General features: G+C 42.9%; 1 protein-coding gene across 1 annotated transcript in view; it reads left to right on the forward strand.

Moving 5' to 3' along the window:
* Positions 1-26,916, forward strand: part of LMBRD1 (LMBR1 domain containing 1) — a 153,352-nt gene that overhangs the window by 43,420 nt on the left and 83,016 nt on the right. The window contains exons 6-7 of the mRNA XM_038743159.1: positions 3,462-3,550; positions 13,803-13,876. Coding sequence (XP_038599087.1) covers positions 3,462-3,550; positions 13,803-13,876 — 163 coding nt within the window. The remainder of the gene's footprint in view (positions 1-3,461; positions 3,551-13,802; positions 13,877-26,916) is intronic.

Consider the following 26,916-nt stretch of genomic DNA (forward strand, 5'->3'; position numbering starts at 1 on the left):
TACAAGGTGATCAGATTGTCCCACATGGGGCTCACAGCCTACATCCCCATTTTACAGATGAGGTACCTGAGGCACAGAGAAGTTAAGTGACTTGCCCAAAGTCACACAGCTGACAATTGGCAGAGGCAGGATTTGAACCCATGACCTCTGACTCTCAAGGCCTTGCTGTTTCCATTGAGCCATGCTGCTTCCATCCAGCCTCTGGGGTCCAAGCCGAACCAATTGCTGGGTTGTGCACAGTGTGGCCTATTGGAAAGAGCGCAGGACTGGAAGTCAGAAGACCTGGGTTCTAATCCAGCTCCATCACTGGTCCATTCTGTGACCTTGGGCAAATCACTAATCTGTGCCTAGATTTCCTCATCATACTTTTTGAGAGTCTGGGACTCAGACTAGGTGCAACATGGTTATCTTGCATCTACCCCAGTGTTTGCCGCATTATAAACATTTAACAGTAATTAGTTATTCCCCATCCCCATGCATAGCCTAGTGGATAGAACATGGGCCTGGAAATCCTAAAGACTTGGGTTCTAATTTTGGATCTGCCACTTGTCTGCTTTGTGACCTTGGGCAAGTCACTTCACTTCTCTGGGCCTTCGTTCCTTAATATATAAAATGGAGATTGACTGTGAGCCCCATCTGGAACATGGGCTGTGTCCAAATTTAATAACTTGTATCTACCCCAGGCATCTACAGTGCCTGACACACAGTAAGCGCTTAACAAATGCCTTTTTAAAATAGAGAGCAGAGCCACATCTAACGGCCTCAAGCCCATGGCCGAATGTTTCAGAGCTTTTTCCATGATTGTGTTTTATCCATTAATTTATTCCTAATCCTAGAAATGTGCCAACCTTTGTGCTCGGACATCACCTGCAGTTTATGTCAGGTGAAGCTATGTTAAAATCCTCCCCCATTGTCAGATAAGTGAGGTCTGAGTGGGACGTAGAGATAATATTTATGGAAAATCAGTATCCTTCCCCATCTCTACCTCCCTGCCATCCTCATCTCCTCCCGGCTGGGCACGGAAAGCCACTGTTCATAATAATTGTGGTATTTTTTAGGGGCTAAGTGTGTGCCAGGCACTGGGGTGGATACAAGCATATCAGGTTGGGAGAGGGATTGTGTCCTCAATCCCCATTATATAGTTGAATTAACCGAGGCACAGACAAGTGAAGCGACTTGCCCAAGGTCACACAGCAGACAAGTAGCATTGCCGGAATTTGAGCCCACAACCTTCTTACTCCATGCCCGTGCTCTGTCCACTATGCCATGCTACTTCTCTGCTTCTCCACCATAGTGCTGCTTCTTTCTGCCAGGCATCATGATCACCCTGTCTGGGCTGCCTCCACACAGGGATCACATCCCACAGCCATACTGGGCAGATAGTAGAAACAGGAAGAAAAACCACAGCCAAACTGGTTCCTCAGTGGAGGTCACATCCATTTGGTTTCCATGCCACCTGGGGTGCAGGGAGATACATCTCAAGGGGTGGGGAAGGAAACTGGAGACTCAAGACTGTAAGCTTGCTGTGGGCCGCGAATGTTTCTGTTTGTACTCTCCCCAGTGCTTAGTTCAGTGCTCTGCCTCTGTAAGTGCTCAAATATGATGGATTGACATGAGCTCACCTCATACCTCCTAATTTCCTGGCTCTGCTCTCTCCCTTGTCACCGGGCTGGTGACTAATGTAGTTTACACCATATAGATAACGGATGAGGTGGTGAGCTTTGGTGGTCATTTATCTGGCCATCATGAAGGACTTGGCCAGAGAAATGGGTTGTATTTCAAAATGGAGATAATCTTTGTGGAACCAGGAAACATGTTCTCTGGCCACTAAGACGCTTACACTCTAACATATTAAAGTGTATGTTAATATGGAGAGACATATTAAAACATAGGGGACATAGGGGAGACATATTAAAACTATTTACAGATAGGGTTCATGAGAATAAAATAACTGTATTGGAGATCATACATGTGTACCTAAATTAAGTGCAGGAAGTGACTCATTCGTTCAGTCGTATTTGTTATTTTATTTTTTTATTTGATTTATTTTATTTTGTTATTTTATTTTGTTAGTATGTTTTGTTTTGTTCTCTGTCTCCCCCTTTTAGACTGTGAGCCCACTGTTGGGTAGGGACTGTCTCTGTATGTTGCCAATTTGTACTTCCCAAGCGCTTAGTACAGTGCTCTGCACATAGTAAGCGCTCAATAAATACGATTGATGATGATGATTTGTTGAGCGCTTACTTTGTGCAGACCACTATACTAAGCACTTGGAAAGTACAATTTGGCAATAGAGACAACCCTTGCCCACAGTGGGCTTACAGTCTAGAAGTGGGGGAGGTAGACATCAAAACAAGTAAACAGGCATCAATAGCATTAATATAAATAAATAGAAGTATAGATATGTACATACACAAGTCCTGTAGGGTGGGAAGTGGGGGTGGAGCAAAAGGAAGTAGGAGCAATGGGGAGGGGGAGCTGAGGACTGATTCCTGTCTCACAAGCCCACAATTTTGGTGTCATCCTTTACTTTGCTCTCTCATTTATCCCACATATCCACATATCCTTCACCAAACCTGCCGGTCTCACCTTGGCAACATCGCCAAGATCCGCCCTTTCCTCTCCATGCAAAACGCTACCCCATTAATACAATCACTCATCCTATCCTGACTGGATTACTGCATCAGCATCCTTTCTGATCTCCCAACCTCCTGTCTCTTCCGTTAAATCTGTTTTCCGTTTTCTTTAAGTTGTCCTCTAAATCTCAGAATTCAGTGGAAATAATTGATTAGTAGAAGTATTGGTATTTAACTAGATAGTAGGGGAAACAAGCTTAGGGGTATATACATTTCTACAAGTGTGTTAATTGTTTAATTGTAGGCAGATTGTTTTACAGTAATCTAGGAAGCATGGAGTAAGAGTATTTGTTAGTAGTAGACAAAAGCATTCATAAAGTTTGCTAATAATAATAATGGCATTTATTAATTGCTTACTATGTGCAAAGCACTGTTCTAAGCGCTGGACACTGTTCTAAGCGCTGGAAATCGAGCTCTACCTGAAACTCGGCTTCTTCCTAACTTGACACGTTTTGAAGCCCATCATAGGATTCCTTTAGAATTTGGCCTTTAATGTTATTCCTAAAGAGGACAAGAGTCAAGCAGTGTATGTGGGGGTGGAAGGGCAAATGAGTCAGTGTGTCATTTCTGATCTTCTGAGAGGCAGGCTGAGGCATGGGAAAGAGGGCTATCTTGGTGTGTATTGAGTGTGCAAATCGGCACAGTCAAGATTTCTCAGGTGATTCACCATCTGCGTGCCACTGAGAAAATTAGCGTTCAAAGCTGAAAACTTCTTTCCCTGTGTTTCCTCCCACCTGTAATAGCGATGTGAAGGAATAGGCTTGAAACCTGCATTTGGCTCAGCTACTTACACTGAAAGCAATTCAATTTTGTTCTTCTTTGTAGTGCTTTCGTTCCATTGAGTGCTCCAAATAACAAAAATTCCACTGAATGGGAGAAAGTGAAATTTCTGTTTGAAGAACTCGGAAGTAGTCGTAAGTGTTTTTCTTTGCCATTCCATAAAATTAACATGGTTCGTAACTTAGTATTACTCTTATTAATCGTCTTTTTATGGTACTGTCTTGTGCTTTCAAAACTGAATTATTTTTTGACTCCTGCTGAAATCTCGGTAAGTAAAACATTCATTAACAAGAATGTATTCCTCAGTGAATGTATTCCTCAGTGTGAATATCTTTGTCATTTTGGCCAGCAGCACCTGACTTGTATCTTTTAAACATAGATTCTTTTCATGATAAGCAGTGGTATTTAGTGCTTACTGTGGGTAGAGCACTTGGGACTGTAGAAAACAACAGTTGGTAGGCATGATTCCTACCTTCAAGGATCTTAGTCTTGACGGGGAGACAGACATTAAAATACAGATAGGGGAAATATGCCCACAAGTGTGTGTTTCAGAAATATGTATCTTATTGTGACTTTACAACTTGGGAGTCTGGAATTCTCTCTTGAATATGCTGACCTAGGGGATAAACTGGAATAATGTCAACCATTTCTCTGGGGATTATAATAGATTGACTTCTAACGGGCCTGTTCATATAGCATTAACCAAGAAGGAAACATATGTGTTTAGTAATATTAATACTGTACTGTAATCTGCTGGGATATATCCACATGTTTGGACTTCGATTATTATCATTATTATTATTTAATGGTATCAAGTACCTATGTGTCATGCACTGGAGTAGATACAAGATAAGTAAGTAGGACACTGGCCCTATCCCACATAAGGATGACAGTCTAAGCAGGAGGAAGGAAAGGCATTGAATCTCCATTTTACAGATGAAGAAATTGTGGCATGGGGAAGTGAAATGACTTTTCCAAGGTCACACAGCAGGCAACTGGCGGAAATAGGATTAGAACCCAGATCCTCCGGCTCGTAGGACCATGCTCTTTCCACATTGTGGGGAAATAGGTATGTTTGTAGGGAAAATAAGTTTGTAATCAGGGGATATTAATTGCCGTGACCTTCAGAATGGACACTGCAGTTTCATACAAACTAGAATGTTTGTTGCACAGTAAGAAACTACACTATAATCTCTGAATTAAACTTATTTTTAAACTGAGGTGGAGAAGTTGATAACCCCTTCTCCCTCTTAAATTGTGAGACCTGTGGGGGACGGAGCCTGTGCCTGCCAAATTATCATGTATGTACCCCATTTTAGCACATAGTAAGTGCTTAACAAATACTCTTGTTCTGAAGAATAATGGAAACATTAGAAAAGTTAGAAAATTTTTCATTCCTCCTGAAATTAGTCTTGCAAATTGTAACATCTAAACCTTGTTTGTCAGCAGTGATTGAGATACTGGATTGTTAGGCCTGAAAGAATTAATTACAGATTATTTTTTTTGGCGGCGAGTGTTGGGGGGCTGATCTTCCTACTGAATGAGGAATTACACCAGTTATTTTTGGATGTACTCAAACCTTTAATGTGCCAATGATGCAGTTATCCAGCTCCTGAACATTTATTCATTCAATCGTATTAATTGAGCGCTTACTGTGTGCATCACTCTGGTGAGTCAGTCCAGCACTAGGACTGGAGAAGAACCTGAGCCTAGAGAACCAGCATGGTTTAGCAAAAGGAGCACGTGGGCCTGGAGTCGCAAGTTCAAATCCCAGCTCTGCCACTTGTCTTCTGTGTGACCTTTGACAAGTCACATCTCTGTGCTTCAGTTTCCTCATCTGCAGAATGGGCTTTAATACGTGTTCTACCATTCCTAATCTGTGAACACCTTGGGAAATAGGGACTGTAACTTGTCTAATGTGGAACTCATCTCCCCACTCAATCCCTGTCTGCTCCTGCTTTTTTTTGGTAATTGTAGGCAGCACCACCATCCTCTCCTGTCTCTCAAGCCTGTTGTCATTCAACACACAACTCAACTCAGTTGTCATTCAACACACATATTCAATCTGTGACCAACTCCTGCCAGTTCTACCTTTACAACATTGCTAAAATCCTCCCTTTCATCTCCATCCAAACTCCTGAAAGGCTGATCCAAGCACTTACCCTATCATGCTTTGATGACTTTATCAGCCCTCTTTCTGACCTCCTTGCTTCCTGTCCCTCCCCACTCCAGTCCATACTTCACTCTGCTTGGATCACTTTTCTAAACATTCAGTCCATGTTTTCCCCACTCCTCAAGACCTCCAGTTGTTTACCATCCAGCTATGCCTCAGATGCCTTTCACTACTGGCTTTAAAGCACTCAGTCACCTTGCCCCCTTCTATCTTCACTGATTTCCTACTACATCCCAGCCTGCTTACTTCACATTAACCTCGTTTCTCGCCTGTCCTGCTGTCGACCCCCGGCCCACGTCCTCCCCCGGGCCTGGAATGCCCTCCCTCCGCACATCCGCCAAGCTAGCTCTCTTCCTCCCTGCAAAGCCCTACTGAGAGCTCACCTCCTCCAGGAGGTCTTCCCAGATTGAGCCCTCTTTTTCCTCTCCTCCTCCCTATCCCCCCGCCTTACCTCCTTCCCCTCCCCACTGCACCTGTATATATGTTTGTACAGATTTATTACTCTATTTTAATTGTACATATTTACTGTTCTATTTATTTTAAGGATGTGCATCTAGCTTTACTTCTATTTATTCTGATGACTTGACACCTGTCCACGTGTTTTGTTTTGTTGTCTGTCTCCCCCTTCTAGACTGTGAGCCCGTTGTTGGGTAGGAACCGTCTCTTTATGTTGCCAACTTGTACTTCCCAAGTGCTTAGTACAGTGCGCTGCACACAGTAAGCGCTCAATAAATACGATTGAATGAATGAACACCAATCTGTTCACTGTTCCTTGATCTCATCTATCTCACTGTCTACTCCTCACTGATGTACTGCTTCAGCACTAAAGTGCCCAAAACAGAGTAAATACTCAAATACAATTGAGGGATCTCCTTCCCTGTTGGTGTCTAATAAACCATCACTCTTCCTACCTTCAAAGCCTTAGTAAAATAACATCTCCTCCAAGAAGCCTTCACCAACTAAGCTCTCATTTTGCCCTTCTCCCTCTCCCTGCTGTGTCACCCTTGTACTTGGATTTATGTCTTTTATTCATTCCACACTCAGCTGTACAACATTTATGTTCCAATCTGTAATTTTAATGCCTGTCTTCCCCTCTAGACTGTAAGCTCTTTTTGGGCCCAGAACATGTCTACCAACTCTGTTGTATCGTATTCTACCAAGTACTTACTCAGTCAGTTGCATTTATTGAGTGCTGTTGTGTGCAGAGCACTAAGTACAATATGAGTTGGCAGACACATTCCCTGCCCACAGGGAACTCAGTGGCTACCAATCAACCTACGCATCAGGCAGAAACTCCTCACCCTCGGCTTCGAGGCTGTCCATCACCTTGCCCCCTCCTACCTCACCTCCCTTCTGTCCTTCTCCAGCCCAGCCCGCACCCTCTGCTCCTCTGTCGCTGATCTCCTCACCATGCCTCGTTCTCGCCTGTCCCGCCATCGACCCCCAGCCCATGTCATCCCCCTGGCCTGGAATGCCCTCCCTCCACACATCCGACAAGCTAGCTCTCTTCGTCCCTTCAAGGACCTACTGAGAGCTCACCTCCTCCAGGAGGCCTTCCCAGACTGAGCCCCCTCCTTCCTTTCCCCCTCCTCCCCCTCTCCATCCCCCCTGCCTTACCTCCTTCCCCTCCCCACAGCACCAGTATATATGTATATATATTTGTATGTATCTGTTACTCTATTTTATTTGTACATATTTATTCTATTTTATTTTGTTAATATATTTTGTTTTGTTCTCTGTCTCCCCCTTCTAGACTGTGAACCCACTGTTGGGTAGGGACCGTCTCTATCTGTTGCCAACTTGTACTTCCCAAGCACTTAGTACAGTGCTCTGCACACAGTAAGTGCTCAATAAATACGATTGAGTGAATGAATGAATGTACTCACAGAGTAGAGGGGGAGACAGACATAAAACAAATTACAGATATGTACCTAAGTACTATGGGGCCGAGGGAGGGGTGAATAAAGGGAGAAAATCAGGGTGATGCAGTAAGGAGTAGGGAAAAGGGGAAATGAGGGTTCAGTCAAGGAAGGCCTCTTGGAGATGTGCCTTCAATAAGGCTTTAAAGGTAAAGGGAGTAATTGTTTATTGGATATGAGGAGGGAGGCATTCCAGGCCAGAGGCAGGATGTGGGCGAGAGGTCAGCGAGATAGATGAGTTTGAGGTACAGTAGTGAGTATTGGCAGTCGAGAAGTGAATTGTGTAATCTGGGTTGTGGTAGGAGGGGACAAGGTGATTGCATTAAAGTTGCTGGTGAAGAGTTTCTGTTCGCAGAGATAGATGGGCAACCACTGGAGGTTCTTGAGGAGTGGGAGAAACATGGCCTGAACATTTTTGTAGAAAAACAATCTGGGGGAAAAAAGGGTGAAGTGTGGACTGGAGTGGGGAGAGACAGGAGGCAGGGAGGTCAGCATGGAGGCTAATATAGTGATCAAGGCAGGGTAGGATAAGTGCTTGGATTAACAGGGTAGCAGTTCGGATGGAGAAGAAAGGACAGATTTTAGCAATGTTGTGAAGATTGAACCCGCAGTATTTAATGGTGGGTTGAATGAGAGAGAGAGGAGTCGAGGATATGGGCTTCTGAGACAGGAAGGATAGTGGTGCTGTCTACAGTGATGGGAAAGTCAGGGGAAGGTCACGATTTTGGGTGGGAAGATAAGGAGCTCTGGATGTATTAAGTTTGAGGTGATGAGAGGACATCCAAGTAAAGATGTTCTGACAGCAGGAGGAAATGCAAGACTGCAGAGAAGGAAAGAGATCAGGGCTGGAGATGTAGATTTGGTTATCATCTGCATAAAGATGGTCATTGAAGCCAGAGTGAATTAGTTCTCCAAGGGAGTGGGTGTAGATGGAAGATAGAAGTGGACCCAGAACTGAATCTTGAGGGACACCCACAGAAGAGGGTGGGAAGCAGAGGAAGAGCCCGTGAAAGACTGAGAATGAGTGGCCAGAGAAGAGGAGAAACAGGGGAGGATGGTGTCAGTGAAGCTGAGTTTGGGTAATGTTTCCAGGAGAAGGGGGTGGTTGATGGTGTCGAAGGCAGCTGAGAGGTCGAGGAGGATTAGGATGGAGTAGAGGATGTTGGATTTGGCCAGGAGAAGGTCCTTTGACCTTTGAGGGGGGGTTGGTTTCTGTGGAGTGAAGGGGATGGAAGACATGGGAGGGAGTCAAGGAGGAAATTGGAGGAGAGGAACTTTAGACAGTAGGTATATAGAAAAGAATATGGGAAGTGGGCTGGTGAAAAAGCGGTGTGGAAGAAAAACCTTCAGGAACTTCATTATGTTTTAAAAAAGGGTATGTCAGAGACAAGTTCATTACTGCTAGTACTTCATTCAGCACTAGTGGGGAGAGGCATTGAGCAGCAGAGATTCCCCCTGCTAGTCGAGGCAAGCTTGGTTTTAAGTACACCAGAGCTTTTTATTCAGTACAGTACAATAGAAGATAAATACGTCAGGATGGGCAACAACACCCCTTTTGTGGGGTTTTCTACCTTGTTCTCAAGGTAAGACACAGTCAACACCACTAAATAAATAATAATAATAATGATGGCATTTAAGTGCTTACTATGTGCCGAGCACTGTTCTAAGCACTGGGGGAGATACAAGGTAATCAGGTTGTCCCACGTGGGGCTCACAGTCTTAATCCCCATTTTTCAGATGAGGGAACTGAGGCACAGAGGAGTTAAGTGACTTGCCCAAAGTCATCCAGCTGACAAGTGGTGGAGCCGGGATTAGAACCCATGACCTCTGACTCCCAAGCCCCTGCTCTTTCCACTATGCCACGCTGCTTCTCTGGTAGCTTCATCTTGTTTTTAGCTACTCCTGCAGAAACCAAGTGAAGATATGTTGTGAACTGGATTGCATTGGTAACCAGAGGCAGGCTTGCAGCTGAAAGGGTTCAGAGAGTAGGGAAGGGGACAAATGCAGGACTTTAACAATTATGCTTTCACAGTGGCATTCAGGAGCAAGAACGAAGCCGAAACCTTTCCCAGTAAATCTGGGGGACCAAGATGAGGTGTCTTCTAGAAAAAGTGGCAGGGGAAACCATGTCATCTGGGGAGAACCAGGTCTTAGTGGTGAGAAGGAGAAGAGATTGGGTCAGGAACAAGTTGAGGATGAAGAGAAGCTTTTCCATGGTGCTATTGGTGGAGGTTGTGGGGGACTTGCTGAGGGAGGGGATGACTTGAGTGGGGAGGGGTTGTGAGCCAAGAGAGGAAGGCCTAGGGGGATAAGGGACAGGGATGGGCTTGGGGAGGGGATAAGGGTGATGCAAAGGGTTGGGAGGGGAGAAGGGAATGCTAGGAAGGGCGAATGGGCCGATTGAGGGACCATGGTGATCATGGGAAGTTTGAGTTGTAGGTGAAATTTAATAGTAATAACTGCTTAATCTGGTAGTTCACTGAGGAGCTGGTTGAATTGTATGCAGGTCCCTGAGGGTGAGGAGGCTAGTGTTTAGGAGGATACCGGAGGCAGGCAAAGGTTACTGTGTAAAAATCTGTGTTGTCACCTGGGTGTCAGCCAACTTGATCTGTGCCCTCCACTGTGGTTTTAGGTTTTGCCACATTGTGTGGTTTAGTGGATAGAGCATAGGCATGGGAGTTAGGGGGATCTGGGTTCTAAACCTGGCTTTGCCACACCTTCTGTGTGACCCTGGACAAGTCCTTTTACTTCTCTGTCCGCCACCTCATCTGTAAAATGGATTTGAGTGTGAGTCCTGTTAGGGACAGTGTACAACTTGATTACTTGTATCTACCCTAGTGCTTAGAACGGTGTTTGGCACATAGGCACTTAACAAATATTATTATAATCTTATAGTGAGATGAAGAAATGGCTGTTTATTGGCCACAGCATTTGGGGAATGAAGTGACATTGTCCTGGTGGGCTATGATGTCCAAAGAGCTGCTGGCTGAGGTTTGCGGCAGCTTGGCTGCTTGGTCTCTGTCCTGGTCGATGGTCTGTGCCAATTTATGGCCTCCTGGTCGATGGTGTGTGCCAGTTTATTTCCTCCTGGTGGAAAGATCTGTATCCCCAGGCAGGTATCTTTCCCCGGCGATGTTCGGTTGTGTGTGTCGGTTTGCGGCCTCTCAGCGGATGCTGTTAGTACTTAGCGCTTAATACACAGTAAGTACTCAATAGATATGATGGATCAATTTGATTATCTGATTGCAGTGTATCTACCCCAGTATTTCATACAGTCCTTGCCACAAAATCACTTATTATTCATTATTATTATTGGGTCCACTGGGGTAGGTCATGGTGGGGGAGTGTTTCTACTTGCCACTTTCTCTCTCTTCTCTCTCCTTCCTCCTCTGAAGTTTTCCTTTGCCTACACTCTCTGACTGTCTCTCCCACAACTGACTCTCATCCACCTTTATTTGATGTTTAAGTTGATACTTACTGTACCACAGGACCTGGAGCAGTTTATCAGATGAACACTTACAGTGTGTAGAACACTGTTCTAAGCACTAGGGAGACGACAGTGTAACGGAGTTGGAAGACTTGTTTGCTGGAAAACTTGTTTGCCCTCAAAAGGAGTTTCTCTAGAGAAGAGGGGCTCAAAATAACTATTTTAACTGGATTGTTTTACTCTTCTGCTAATACAGCGTTAGAGTACTAAAAATAATCACATACTCCTTACAAATTCTTCCTGGCTAGTTGTTTTCAGTTTTTTTGCCATCAATCTTCTTCTGTGTTGTCCTTCATACTCCTAGAACACTTGTTTATTTTTTTTTAACATTGGTTTGAGGAAGTGGCCTTTGCTCTTCCATGAATGCTAGTGTTCTAAACAGAGAGAAACTGGGATTACGTTTTCTTAGGGCTTAAGAAATTTGTTGCAGTTCCCTTCCTATATCAGTGAAGGTAAAAGGTTGATTCTAGGAGATCTTCAAAATCACTTGTAACTACTTGTCCATAAAATAGAAGAACATTTGGAATTATCATTATTTGCTATTTCTGACATTGAAATAAAAAAAATCTACTGAGTAATATGTATGGCAGGAGTACTACTTCTTGAAGAAAACCAGATTTTTTGTTTTTTTTAAACCAGCTTTGAATTTTCTCATGACTTTAAGGTTCAAATTTTTCTCCCATTACACTGTTTGAAATAAGTACTCACTAAAGAGTTTACAGCTCCTATTTTCCTTCCCTAATGTTTCATCTCTGCATTTGAGTCCATTTATCTCCAGCACTTATGTACCCATAATTTATTTTAATGCCTATCTCCCACTAGATTGTAAGCTCCTTCAGGGAAGTGACCTGTTAGATACTCTATTGCAGTCCCCCAAGGGTTTTGTACAGTACCCTATATTCAGTAAGTGTTGATACCCCAAATAGATTGCAAATATGCTGTGGCCCTACTCAGAGGTAAATGGCTTTTCTGTCTAGCTGGGCAGATTGGTTAACATATTTCACGGGAACAGAAATTGAAAAATATTTTTCAAACCTAAAATTTTATTTTAACTAAGCTTACCATAGCTTTGGTAAGTAAATGAAAGTTACTAAGACCAGGTTTTATGTGAGTTTCTACTAGAGTAATCTTGTATTTTTTTTTCTCCTAGGTAATAATAAATAATTATAATAATGATGGTATTTGTTAGGCACTTACTATGTGCCAAGCACTGTTCTTAGCGCTGGGGTAGATACAAGGTAATCAGGTTGTCCCACATGGGGCTCAGAAGTTGTGACTTGCTCAAAGTCACACAGCTGATAAGCCCACTGTTGGGTAGGGACTGTCTCTATATGTTGCCAACTTGTACTTCCCAAGCGCTTAGTACAGTGCTTTGCACACAGTAAGTGCTCAATAAATACGATTGATGATGATTGATGATGATGTTGCCAACTTGTACTTCCCAAGCGCTTAGTACAGTGCTCTGCATACAGTAAGCGCTCAATAAATATGATTGATGATAAGTGGCAGAGCCGGGATTAGAACCCACAACCTCACTAAGCCACTTAACTGATTTGTATTAGACAAGTGATCTTGATCACACATTTTAGCTTTATTTATTGAAGTGTCTGTAGGGCTTTCAGGCATGTCATACTGGTGTGTGGTTTAAAAAAAAAAAAAACAACAAAAAAAAACTTGGCCCAGCTCAGTTTTTATAGAGAATTTCATCTACTGGAACTTATTAAATTTCAGTAAATGGTATTACGCACTTATTGTGTGTAGAGCACTGTACTAAGCACTTGGGAGGGTACGTAGAGTTGTTAAACATGTTCTCTGCCCACAAGCAGTTCATAGTCTAGAGGGAGAGACTGCCATTAAATAATAGATATGTACGTAAGTGCTGTTGGCCTGAGGGTAGAGTGAGCATCAAGTACTCAAAGGATACAGGTTTAAGTGCATAGGCTACACAGAAGAATGAGTGAATAGAGGAAAAGATGTTTGTCAGGGAAGCCTTGTTGGGGCAGATGTGACGAACATACTTGAATATGAATATGACAAAGTATAGAGAGTGGTGGTCTGTCATTTAAGGAGGGGGAGGGAGTAAAGGCATTGTCGGTGAGATAGGGGAAGTTGAGGACACTGAGCAAGGTGGCACTACAGGATTGAAGTTTTCAGGCTGTGCTGTAGTAAGAAATGTACAAGAAGGTAGGAGTGGGAGAGCCGAGTAGTTAAAGCTGAAGGTAAGGAGTTTGCAGAGGTGGATGGGCAACCATTACAGGTTCTTGAGGAGTCTAAGCACTATTTAGAATTGTGGATTTTGTTTAAACCCATTCCTATTTGCCCTAACAGAAAAAATCGCTAAATCTAATCCTTGGACTAGACTTTAATCTCCATTTCCAGCTACAGTAACCACGGGCTATAATCCATATTTTACCTAGAGGACAGATGGCATGCTTCAGATATTAATGTTATATTTACAAAGGATCCTAGGGTCAAATTTCTTCTCTTGCAATCTAGTTTAGCCTCTGTATTCAGTTGTGATAGCAGCTAAATAATCCATCCTAAATTCATGTTTACTATTCACTGTAGTTAAATCAAGACACACTGAAGCAAGAATTGCAGTAATACTGTTGTAAATCCCTTCAAGATAATTATTTAAATTTGTCATGTGCATTTGTTTTGTTTCATCTTGTTTTTTGAATGTGGTCCTAAACTAGAAGATGTATGATTAATTTAGGTTACATTTAGGAAGTTAAAATTTGCAGTGCACTATGGTTTTGTATCTTGAATATTCCACAGTCTATACTTGATTATTTTCTACATTTTAGATGGATTGGCTGCATTGTCCTTTTCCATCAGTTCCCTGACCTTGATTGGGATGTTGGCAGCTATCACCTACACTGTAAGTATAGTTTTCCTTAATTTAACAAAATGGCATCGTAATTTACAAATAGTCTAGAAGGTCTTATTTTGACTCTTCCAAGACATGGTGTCAGTGGGGCCAGAAAGGAGAATGCTGAAAACAATCAGATTTATGAACAAAATTTTTTTAAGTGTTAGAGGATAGTGATGATACTAGAATTAAATTTGTTGTAGTTTTACCAATTTCTTTTAGTGGGGGGTTGAAGATCTGATGTATCTCATCTTGTAGTCCATCTTTACACTTTTGCAGCCTGACTATAAACAGGTTGATGACATCACATTTTATGAACTCATGTGGAATTTGGTCATTCAATTTCAGTAAAAGAAATTTAATTTGCATTCCTTGACCTAATGATAAATCTTGTTTAAGGAAACTCCTGTAAATTCTCAAATGTACTCTTGCCTAAGTGAAACTGGAATTAGTGCCCTTTTACTTTGAGGGGAAAAAACGGTTGTTCAATCAGAAAGTGGTTATTCAATCAGTGCTATTGGTTGTATTGAGGACTTACTGTGTGCCGAGAACTGTACAAAGTGCTCGGAAAAGTACAATGTAACAAGTGGTAGATATGTTCCCTGCCCACAACAAGCGTATAGTTTAAAGTGGAGATGGAGGGGCAGACATTTACTACCAATAAATTACAGATATGTACACTAGTGCTATGGGGCTGAGATGGGGGGATGAATGAAGGGAGTGAATATGAGCAATGTAGAAGAAAGTGGGAGAAAAGGAAATATGGGCTTAGTCAGGGAGGGCTTCCTGGAGGAGATGTACCTTTAATAAGGCTTTGGAGGTGGGTAGAGTATGTGTCTATCAAATATGAAGAGGATGGGCGTTCCAGGCCAGAGGCAGGACGTGGGTGAGATAGAGATTGAAGTTCAGTAAATAGATTGGCATTAGATTGAAGTGTGCAGTTTGGGTTGTAGTAGAGCAGTGAGGTCAAAGAGGGCAAGGTGATTGTCTATCAAACTCCTTACTATCAGCTTTAAAACAATCACTGGAGGCTCGTGAAAAGTAGGGAAACATGGACTGAATGTTTTTGTAGACAGGAGTAGGGCGGTCATCAGGGAGGCTGATACAGTAATCGCAGGTTAGGATAAGTAATAATAATAATGATGGCATTTATCAAGCGCTTACTATGTTCAAATCACTGTTCTAAGCACTGGGGAGGTTACAAGGTGATCAAGCTGTCCCACGGGGGGCTCACAGTCTTAATCCTCATTTTGCAGATGAGGTAACTGAGGCACAGAGAAGTTGTGAGTTGCCCAAAGTCACACAGCTGCCAATTGTCAGAGCCGGGATTTGAACCCATGACCTCCGACTCCAAAGCCCATGCTCTTTCCACTTAATCACACTGCTTCTAAGTACTTGGGGTAATGTGATAGTTGTGTGAATGGAGAGGAAAGTTGATTTTAGCCTTATGAATGTTGAACCACCAGGATTTAGTGATTTTGTGGATTGAATAAGATATGAGTCAAGGATAAGGCCAACGTTATGGGCTTGTGAGGGAAGCATGGTGGTGCTGTCTACATTGAAGGCAAAGTCACGGGGAGGAAGGGTTTGGGTGGGAAGATAAGGAGTTCTGTTTTGGAGCACTGTATTTCATGGAGAGTACAGTACAAGAAGTCAGTATACATATTTCTGCTTATTGCTCATTCACCTCATCCTTCCCAAAAGGAGTTTTTCCAGGTACTTTAAAGCAACTATAATTAAAGCTTTTTTTTAAGTGTTTGGTAGAGGAAAAGCCTGATCATGAGGATGTGGAGAAGTGGAGTGGCTACTGTTCTAAAAGAAAATATCGAATATCTACTGGCAAGCTCCTTTTGCCACCTTTTAAGTGACAACTGTACTAGCACATTGATAAAATATTTAAAATAAAATACATCTGACTTTGCTTCAGTGTTTAAATGTCTAATCTTTAATAATGATTACGGTACTTAAGTGCTGTGTGCCAAGTACTGTTCTTAGCAGCTGGATAGATACAAGTTAATCAGGTTAGACAGAGTCCCTGTTCCACATGGGATTCACTCTTACCTCCCATTTTACAAATGTGGTAACCGAGGCCCAGAGAAGTGAAGTGATTTGCTCAAAGTTAAACAGCAAAGCAAACATTTGGCAGAGCCAGGATTAGAACCCAGGTACGTCCTGGTGGCTCTGGTTACAGAGGAGAGAAGTCGAGGCATCTCGCAGCTGCTGTCTCACCGTCTCTGTGCCATTGCACAGAGAAGCAGCGTGGCTCAGTGGAAAAGAGCCCGGGCTTTGGAGTCAGAGGTCATGGGTTCAAATCCCGGTTCCGCCAATTATCTTGTACATATCTATTCTATTTATTTTATTGTGTTAGTATGTTTGGTTTTGTTCTCTGTCTCCCCCTTCTAGACTGTGAGCCCACTGTTGGGTAGGGACTGTCTCTATGTGTTGCCGACTGGTACTTCCCAAGCGCTTAGTACAGTGCTCTGCACACAGTAAGCGCTCAATAAATACGATTGATTGATCTGACTACACCAGGCCTGTGTTTTGTGCACTAAACCATGCTGCTTCTGTTCCATTAAGTAGAAAAAGGATTAGAGAAATGTCTACCTGTCCATGAACATGCAGAACACATCCTTGCCACAGCTAGCTTATACGTTAATAGGCAAGACAGACCTAGAGATATTTGCATTAGTAATCTAAATTAGATTATTATAATTAGGACGTTAAGAATTTCCTATATATTAGCCACTAGGGCAGACAATCAGATTGGATGTCATTTGTCAAAACCCACATATTCAATTTTACCAAATCCTGTTGGTTCTTCCTTCATAACATTGCTAGAACCTGTCCTTTCCTCTCCACCGAAAATGCTACTATGCTGATAATTGTGTTGTTTAAGTGCTTACTATGTGTCAGTCACTGTACTAAGTGCTGGTGGGGAACACAAGCAAATCGGGTTGGACAGACTTATCCTATCCTGCCTTAATTATTGCATCAGCTTCCATGCTGACCTCCTTGCCTCTTGTCTCTCCCTACTCCAGTCCTTCACTGCTGTACAGAACATTTTTCTGCAGAACTGTTCAGTCTACCTTCCTGATCCTCAAGACCTCCAGTGGTTGCCCATCCACCTCCATCACACTTAGCACTAGTATTTTAAAGCACTCAATCAGCTGGCCCCCTCTTACCTCACTTCATTGATCTACTAACAGTCCAGCTGGCAAGCTTCACTCTAGTGATGATGATGATGGTTTTTAAGTGCTTACTATGTGCAGAGCAGACACAAGGTTAATAGGTTGTCCCACGTAGGGCTCGGTCTTAATTCCCATTTTACAGATGAGGGAACTGAGGTCCCGAGAAGTAAAGTGACTTGCCCAAAGTCACACAGCTGACAAGTGGCAGAGCTGGGATTCGAACCCGTGACCTCTGACTTCCAAGCCCGGGCTGTTTTCCACTGAGCCACGCTGCTTTCCCAAGTGCCAAGCTGTAAGTGCCAGCTTGCTCACTGTGCCCCAATCTCATGTATCTCACCACCCACCCTTTTCCCACATCCTAATTCTGCCTGGAACTCCCTTTCCATCCGTATATGACAGACCACCACTTTCTCCACCTTCAAAGACTTATTAAGGTCACATTTCCAGGAGCCCTACCCTAACTCAGCCCTCTTTTCCCCAGTTCCCTCTCCCTTCTGTGTCATCTATGCACTTTAATCTGTGCTCTTTGGGTATTTGACATTTGTCCCACAGCACATGTGCACATATCTACGAATTGTATATTATAAATTATTTATTTGGTAAAGTCAGTCTCCCCTTCGAAACTGTAAGCTTTTTATGAGCAGGGAACGTGCCTACCAACTCAATTGTATTGTACTTTTTCAAGCACTTAGTACCGTGCTCTGCACACAGTAAGTATTCAGTAAATACTGGTGACTCACATGAGGCGTACAGTCAGTGGGAAGGAAGTATCTCATACCTATTTTACAGATGAGGAATCTGTTTTGATGAATTGCCCCAAGGTCAAAGCATTTCATTAGCACCGCCGAGACTAGAACTGAGTTTGTGTGGCTCCCAGAATGTTGTTCTTTCTATTAGACTACAATACATAGTGTAAATTTGTGATTTATTCTTTTATTCAAGAGTTTTGCAGAAGGTCAGTAAAAAATATGTGCTAAAAAGGATCTTGGATTGATGTGACTCAGGATGCAAGGGAGTTAATGATGAAGGCTTTGGTATAATGTCTCAGCAGTTAAACTATGGAAGGGTGACATGGAGCAATCAAAAGAAAATTTGGAAAACATGTAGGACTGGGCAGTCATACCAATGTTTACGTAAAAGATTTTACTCAGTACATTGCACATTATAAACACCCTTATTGTTCAAAATCCCTGGGAGGAAAATTTAGGCATAATATCCTGGTGCAGTGTGAAAGTCTCTCCTCATTTTATTCATTTAAAGCCAAGATGACCTTGTAAAATTGAATGCTTCTAAGTGGATTTGTCCCTTTCTCTATCTTTGCTTCCCTGCCTCCACTTTCCAGTTTCTTTAAAATCACTCCATTCATTACTTTCACCTGAAAACACTTACATACTTTCCAGGATCTTAGCCCAAATGCAGAATTTGCATATAATGTAAACATTTCCTTATTTGCTTATAATCAATCAGTTGTATTTATTGAGCGCTTACTGTGTGCAGAGCACTGTACTAAGCTCTTGGGAAGTACAAGTTGGCAACATATAGAGACGGTCCCTACCCAAGAGTGGGCTCACAGTCTAGAAGGGGGAAACAGACAACAAAACAAAACATATTAACCAAATAAAATAAATAGAATAGATATGTACAAGTAAAATAGAGTAATAAATACAGGTGCTGTGGGGAAGGGAAGGAGGTCAGGCGGGGGGGAATGGAGAGGGGGAGAGGAGAAGTGATTCATATCCGGGCGTGTCTTTGTAACTAAGGTTTATAGAAGCAATTATGACTGCAAAACCAGTGTTTTTTTTTCCTGACTTGATATTTCTTCCTCTGAGCTCAGAGCTGCAAAACTTGCTTTTAGGGTGGTTCTGAGGTGGGAAAGGAAACTTCCTGTAGCTGCTTAGTTCAGCAGTTGGGTAGGAGAAAGGAATAAATTGGAAAGTAGAACAAAGGAAGACTAGAAGAAATCACAGAAGCCGCAGCAGGGCAGTGGTGGGGAAGAGCTTCTCTGCCAACAAATAGACAAAATTCAGGAAGAAACATCATTAGCATCATTCTCTTACTATGAAGCTGTAGATGAGCTTCACATTGCTTTTCTTCAGTCATAAATGAATACATGTACTGCTACACATTTTAATTGGGGAAGGAGAGAAGAGGCAATCCATTTCTTCATTTACTGTCACTTCCCCATATCCCTCGACTCCTCCAGAAAGGCCCCTGAATATCCTTCAAGAGGAAAACTTCATAGATTAGTCTCCTTTTCTTTCCCAACCACCCTCTGTTTTTCCCCTCTGTTATCAAAACCATCCAACAGCTTTGATTTTCTAGTACAAAAGGTAGAGCCTGCATTGTTGCTGTGGACAGCTCAGGGTCTTTGTCAGTGGATTTTATTCTAAAAACATACCAAACTTGTCTTGGTTTGAGCAGTATGGTAATATATAGATCTTATTTTTAATATGACCTCCCCAAAGTTTAAAAAAATCTAAACTGAAAATTTTGAATTGTGTATTCCTCCCCTAGGAATGGTATGCCACAACTTATTACTTTCATAAATGTGTTCTTCAAATTTTAGGGTTAATGTTGGGTTTACCTAAGGTATACATTTTTAAATCCACTCATCAGTAAGTAATATTTGAGTGTTTACATTCAATCAGCATGTAGTTACCTGATTTTAGGGAGGGATAATATATTGATGTTTGACGTTAAGTAGGGGAAAAATGTTCTTGTCTAGTGTACTTGAACTCAAGTTGAGTTTTTATTGGCAAAGCTCATCCATATATTATAAACCTTTTCTTATTGTAGTTTAATTCTGTCAAGACCAAGACAGGCTACCCTTCTGGCAAAATATCACCCATATTTTTCAAGTCCTGGTTTGCTGTGTGAATTCTTTGTCATCTCTACAAATACTGACTGAAGTTTTCTTGTTAACTGAGATAAATAGGCATTTTGAATTTTCAGATATATGTACAAATGTAGTCCTCAATCTGGTCAGTTCTTTGCTCTTTAACAAAAATGGCAACTACTGAACTTTGAATCCAAATGGCTTTTCAGATTCTGATACCAAACACCACCTGGTGTTCTTGAATGAATAAGCAGCTGCCTTTTGTCTCAGTTTACATGGCAAGGAAGAATGCACTTGGGTAGTAGTGATATAAAATAGAGCACTTCAGGCAGCTGTGGCCTTGCAGATGGAACTACTAAACTAATGTCACCTGAGTGTTTTGATTGCTTGTCCACAGTTGTGTGCAGGAGAAGGGGAATAACTATGGTCTTAGAAGTGGATTCCATTTGCTACTGGCTCTTATGTGATTTATGTATTCCTTCTTGCAGTATCAAGAGGGCTGATGTCTCTGTTGGGAAGCAGTACGCCAGCAAGATGGCATTAAGGTCTACTTGAGGTCTATTCTGTAGGTTTAGTGTTCAGCTTTCTTAATGGTATATGGTGCACGCTGTAGTGCCAGCAAATTATGCTCTTCTGCCATGTGGTGAAACATTTCCCAACAGGTGCCTGTCTTAATCCAGTCTCTGGGCCACACACACAACCCCCTGCAATCCAGCCACAGGCAGTGAGCAAAGTAACTCTTCTAGGTTTGTTTCTTGGGTCACCATCATCATCATCATCATCATCATCAATCGTATTTATTGAGCGCTTACTATGTGCAGAGCACTGTACTAAGCGCTTGGGAAGTACAAATTGGCAACACATAGAGACAGTCCCTACCCAACAGTGGGCTCACAGTCTAAAACCCTCAACTCAGCAACTTCTGTGTCTGTTCCTCCCTGAACTGCCCTTTTTCACCTCTATTGCCGCTATCCTCTACTCATCTCCTCCTCATTCATTCATTCAATCATATTTATTGAGCGCTTACTGTGTGCAGAGCACTGTACTAAGCGCTTGGGAAGTACAGGTTGGCAACATATAGAGACGGTCCCTACCCAACAGTGGGCTCACAGTCTAGAAGGGGGAGACAGAGAACAAAACAAAACGTATTAACAAAATAAAATAGAATATGTACAAGTACAATAGAGTAATAAATACGTACAAACATATATATATATATATATATATATATATATATATATATATATACACACACATATATGCAAGTGCTGTGGGGAAGGGAAGGAGGTAAGGCGGGGGGGATCGAGAGGGGGAGAGGAAGGAGGGGGCTCAGTCTGGGAAGGCCTCCTGGAGGAGGTGAGCTCTCAGTAGGGTCTTGAAGGGAGGAAGAGAGCTAGCTTGGTGGATGTGGGGAGGGAGGGCATTCCAGGCCAGGGGGATGATGTGGGCTGGGGGTCGATGGTGGGACAGGCGAGAACAAGGCACGGTGAGGAGGTTAGCGGCAGAGGAGTGGAGGGTGCGGGCTGGGCTGTAGAAGGAGAGAAGGGAAGTGAGGCAGGGGGGGCAAGGTGATGGACAGCCTTGAAGCCAAGGGTGTGGAGTTTCTGCCTGATGTGTAGGTTGATTGGTAGCCACTGGACTCCTCCACTCCTCTCTGACTCGTCACTGCATCCTGCTCCTCTCTGTTGAGTTTCTCTGGTCCTTGTTGCATGCGAACTCTTCCCCAACCATTCCTTCCCCTAAACTCCTGTCTGGGACTCAGGTGCAGCTGGTCAACATGGGTAATGGATTCTGCTCCCTGGGAAGGAAGCTGGGCAGTAACTGAATTTTTCCTTCCTCCCCATCGCAGGAAGCAGTGTGATGAGCTGGCCTGTTATTTGTGAAGAAGCTCCTCTGCCAGGCATCCAACCTCCCATTTCTCAGCCCCTGGCTCTGAGCCTGCCATCTGCTACTCTCTCCCCACTTGAATTGCCTGCTCTACTGACTCTGTGTTGGTGGAGAGCCTGGCTTGCCAGGCTCTGAAATATGCTTTTTGCTCCACCAGGATTTTAAGTTGGGAGAGCTAACTTTGGACTTTTCCATTGCCTGAGAGGGCATAGCTGACCCCCAACGCCCAGATCTGGACATAGGAAACTCTGCTTTCCTCAGTCAGGTCACTCTCTGTCCCCAGGAGCCTTGCAAAGCAAGAGGTGGGTACGGATTGAGGGAATGAAGGGAAAGCCCTTTGGCATTTAAAGAAAAAGCAAAACTTGAAATCTTTGAAAAGGCCTATATTTTTGATGACAGGTAAACAGAGGGTAGGTTATGCAGGGATTCTTTGTCTGCATGGTTGCCTCTTGATGATTTTGGTGCCTTTTTTGAACATCCAGAGAGGTAGTTATCGTGGAGGACAGTAGGCACCTGGCAACCTCTGCCACGAGCTTCCCTGAGACAGTTGCTTATCTCACTTGCCATCTTAAGTTGGATCTGGTTTTAGTCTTTTGAGGCAGGGAGGAAAAGAAAAGAGCTTGGTTCTGGGAGTCAGGATACTTAGGTTATAGTCCCAGTGCTGCCATTTGTTATGCAGTCCATTGAAGTTGATTTGAACTGCCAGTATTCTTTAAAACAAATTCAGTTATCCAAAGTCTTCCAATATCTAATGGAGATTAGATAGGTCTCAAGTACTCCTGAAAGCCAGAATTGAAAGTGTAAAATCCTTTATCTCTGCATATATAAACTCCAGGAATAAAATTGCAATTCATCAATCTCTACTAAAATGCAGGTAAAGTAAATGCATTAGCAGATGAAGATGAGCAACAACAAAAGTAGTGCAAATGGAGAAGCAGCGTGGTTTAGCGGAAAGAGCCCAGGCTTGGAAGTCAAAGTTCTTGAGTTTTAATCCCCCTTCTGCCACTTGTCAGCTGTGTGACTTTGGGCAAGTTAATTAACTTCTCTGGGCCTCATTTCCCTCATCTGTAAAATGGGGATGAAATCCATGAGCCCTATGTGGGACACCCTGATTACCTTGTACCTACCCCAGCACTTAGAACAGTGCTTTGCACATAGTAAGTGCTTGAAAAATGCCATCATTATTATTATTATTGTTACTATAATTATTAAATGAGATTGATAGGGATTTCAGTAGTGGTTTGAGCTACAGTCACCACTGCCTAAACAGATTACTGTACTGTTGCTATAGTATGGCCTAGTGGAAAGACTGCCACTTACCTATGTGACTTTGTGCAGGTTACTTAAATTTTGTGCCTCAATTTTCCTGTTGGTTCTCTCTCTATTCTCTCTTGCCTCTTACACTGGAAGCCCTGTTTTATGAGGGGGACCACAGTCTGATCTAATTATCTTCTTTCTACCTCACCATTTAGTAATAATGCTTGACACATACTAGCTCCTCATAAACACCACCATTATTGTTTGACTCCAGGTTTGTCTTACTGTCTTTGCAGAGCCTATAATGCACTTGGTCTCTCGCCTGGCCCCTTCGCTAATTCTCCTCTTGCTCCTCATTAGTATTTCGAGTGCTTACTCTGCAGAGCACTGTGTACTAGGTGATTGGGGTCATACAATAAAAACAGAAGACAGTACCTATGTTAAGTTTACAATAAAATAGGCATGACATGTTCTGCATTTCCCACAGCAATGATTTAGTATTGGGGAAACAGTAGCAGCTGTGCACTGATTCTTCTGAGAACATAAGGCATTCCACAACAACCTTCTCCATACTCCACTTCAGATTGCCATATCAATATTAAGGGCTGCCAAGTGTACCCTAGTTCTTTTCATTCCAAAGATTAGAAAAGATTGTAGTGGTTTAGATAGTTGGAAGAATACTATGAAAGTTTCCAATTTTTTTTCTCCACAAGCAGTACAGATTTAATAGTTGTAGCATAATTAACTTGTGTACCCAATCCCAGTCCCTTTTTCAAGGCACAGGCCCCGTCAATCAGTTGTATCTATTGAGTACTTACTGTGTGCAGGGCATTCTACTAAGGGCTAGGGAGAGAACAACACAACAGTATAACAGACATCCCCTGACCACAGTGAGCTTAGTCTAGAGGGGGAGACAGATGTTAATATACTTAAATTATGAATATACATACATTACTGTGAGTCTGAGTGAGCGGTAAGTATAAAGGGAGCTTGTCAGGGTGACACTGAAGGGACTGTCTGGGAAAAGAGGAAATGAGGGCTTAGTCAAGGAAGGAGTCATGGAAGAGATGTGCATTCATTAAGGCTTTCAATGTGGGGAAAGTATTTGTTGGTTGGATAAGAAAAGGGAGGGCATTCCAGGCTAGAGGCAGGACATCGGCGAGAGGTCGGCCGTGAGATAGACGAGATCGAAGTACACTGAGTAGGTTGGCAGAAGAGTGAAGTGTGTGGGGTGGGTTGTAGTAGGGGAGTAGCAAGGTGAGGTAGGAGTGGGCAAGGTAACTGAGTGTTCTTAAAGTCAATGGTAAGGAGTTTTTGTTTCATGTGGCGGTAGATGGGTAATCACTGGAGGTGCTTGAGGAGTGAGAAAAACATGGACTGAATGTTTTTGTAGAAAATGATCCTGGCAGCAGAGTGAAGTATGGTCTCCCCACTATCTTAGCATACCCACTTTGGCTCTGTGATGTACATCTGGCTAACTAATAGTTTATGCACACTGCGAAAGATAGGGAGTTTCAGGACAGGCACTAATGGCTTAGCATAAAGCTTTAGTTCTGTAAAACAGATGTTACTGGCCTAGTGGAAAGAGCACAGGCTTGGGAGCCAGTGGGATCCAAGGTCTAACCTTGACTCCGCTGCCTGCCTATTTTGTGACCTTGGGCAAGTCACTGACCTCTACCTCAGTTTCCTCATCTGTAAAATGGGGATTGAATCCAACTGCCTCTTAAGCTGTGAGCCATTTAATGTCCCTGAAAACTCTAAGCTCCTTGTGGACAGGGATTGTGTTTTCCAACTCTAATAATAATAATAATAATAATAATAATAATAATAATAATAATGATGTTGGTATTTAAGTGCTTACTATGTGCAAAGCACTGTTCTAAGCGCTGGGGGGAATACAAGGAGATGAGGTTGTCCCATGTGGGGCTTACAGTTTTAATCCCCATTTTGCAGATGAGGGAACTGAGGCACAGAGAAGTGAAGTGACTTGCCTAAGGTCACACAGCAGACATGTGGGGGAGGTGGGATTCGAACCCATGACCTGTGACTCCCAAGCCCACGCTCTTTCCACTGAGCCACGCTGCTTCTCTTAATGTACTTCTCTAATGTACTTTCCCAAGCACTTAGTACAGTGCTCTGCTCTCAGAAACAGTGATTGACAGAGACTGATCTGTTTTGTATCTGCCTTAGTGCATAATGCAGTGCTTGGCACAGAGCTGAATGAATACTATTAAAAAAAGCTGCCAGAACCACTTTTCCTCAAATTAAAGTTTGTCATTGAAGGTACTTGTGGGTTTAGGATTCTTTTTATTTTAAAGTTTAAAGTTTCATTTTGTCAGTAACTTAACTACCTTTGAAAACTGGGCAGATGGCATCCCTAAGCCATGTGAATAATAAAATCCTGTTGTATCCACTGGAAATCTTTAGGATGGACCATAAAATTAGACCTGTGGTGTCCACTGATTATCTCTGTGTGCACATTTTAGGAAACTGTCTAATACTGTACTTAACCTTCCATAGCACTTGAATTTACCCATTTGGTAATTGCAGACTTGAGCAGATTTGTATTTAGTGGAATCAGTGCCTCATTATAATATCTGCAGGGGTTCTTATAGGTCACACCTACACCAGAAATCCTTGTGTATCAGTGGTTAAAGCAATTTCTCAATTTATTAGTTTTGAAAAACTAAACATACTGGAACTGTTTCTTCTTGAAGCTTCTCTTTTTATTACAGTAAATCCCTTGACCACTAATGCAAGCTCATTGCGGTCCAGGATCTTGTGTCTATACTATATTGTGTTCTCCCAAGTGTTTTAACCCAGTGATCTGCCCACAATAATCAATCAGTGCTATTTACTGAGTGCTCACTATGTGCCAGAGCACTGTAAGTGCTTGGGAGAGTGCAATAGGGTTCTTAGGCATGATCCCTGCCCTCAAGAATTTACAGTCTACTGGGAAAGACACTCATTAAAATGAGTTAAGTGAAAGAAGCAAAGAGTTTAAGGATGTATACACAAGTGCTATAGGGATGGGGTGAGGTGAAAATTGAAGTCTTGTGTTGTCTTATGCCGTCGAGTCGTTTCCGACCCATAGCAGCATCACGGACACATCACTCCCAGATCGCCCAGTCTCCATCTGCAATTGTTCTGGTAGTGTACCCATAAAGTTTTCATGGTAAAAATAAGGAAGAGGCTTACCATTGCCGTCTTCCGTGCAGTAAACTCGAGTCTCTGCCCTCGACTCTCTCCCACGCTGCTGCTGCCGAGCATGGATTAGTTTTGACTTGTAGATTGCCACTATCCAAACTAGCCACTCGCTAGTCACTGGCCAAGCTAGGAATGGAATGGGTAGGTCTCTGCTCTCTCCCTATGCTCGCTCCCATAGCCGAGATTGGTTGAGTACTGGAAACACTCCAGGTGTAACCCCGAGAGGGGGAAAACTGAAGTACTTAAGGAATTTATACTGAAGTGTATGGACAGTGAAAAAAGGAAGGTGAATAGGGCGGGGAAATGAAGTTGTAAAGGGAAGGTGTCTTGGAGGAGTTTTGATTTTAGTAGAGGTTTGAAGATAGGGAAGTGATGGTCTGTCAGATACAGAGGGAGTTCCAGGCCTGAGGGAGAATGTGCGGAAGGGCTCAGCAGTGAGAGAGCAAATCAAGGTACTCCCCACTCCTCCACACCTAATTTGATTGGCATGGGGGTGAGTGACACCTTCTGTATTCCAGCGTAGGCTGTCAATCTGGCAGTTTTGGTTATGGGGGCTTTATCCCATCCTATTTTGCCGACTTATGCTTCCCAAACACTTAGTACAGTGCTCTGCACACAGTAAGTGCTCAATAAATACAATTGAATGAATGAATAAGTACCGCCTCCTGGCTCAG

This window comes from Tachyglossus aculeatus, chromosome 1 (genome assembly GCF_015852505.1).
Source record: "Tachyglossus aculeatus isolate mTacAcu1 chromosome 1, mTacAcu1.pri, whole genome shotgun sequence".
NCBI classification, from domain to species: Eukaryota; Metazoa; Chordata; class Mammalia; order Monotremata; family Tachyglossidae; genus Tachyglossus; species Tachyglossus aculeatus.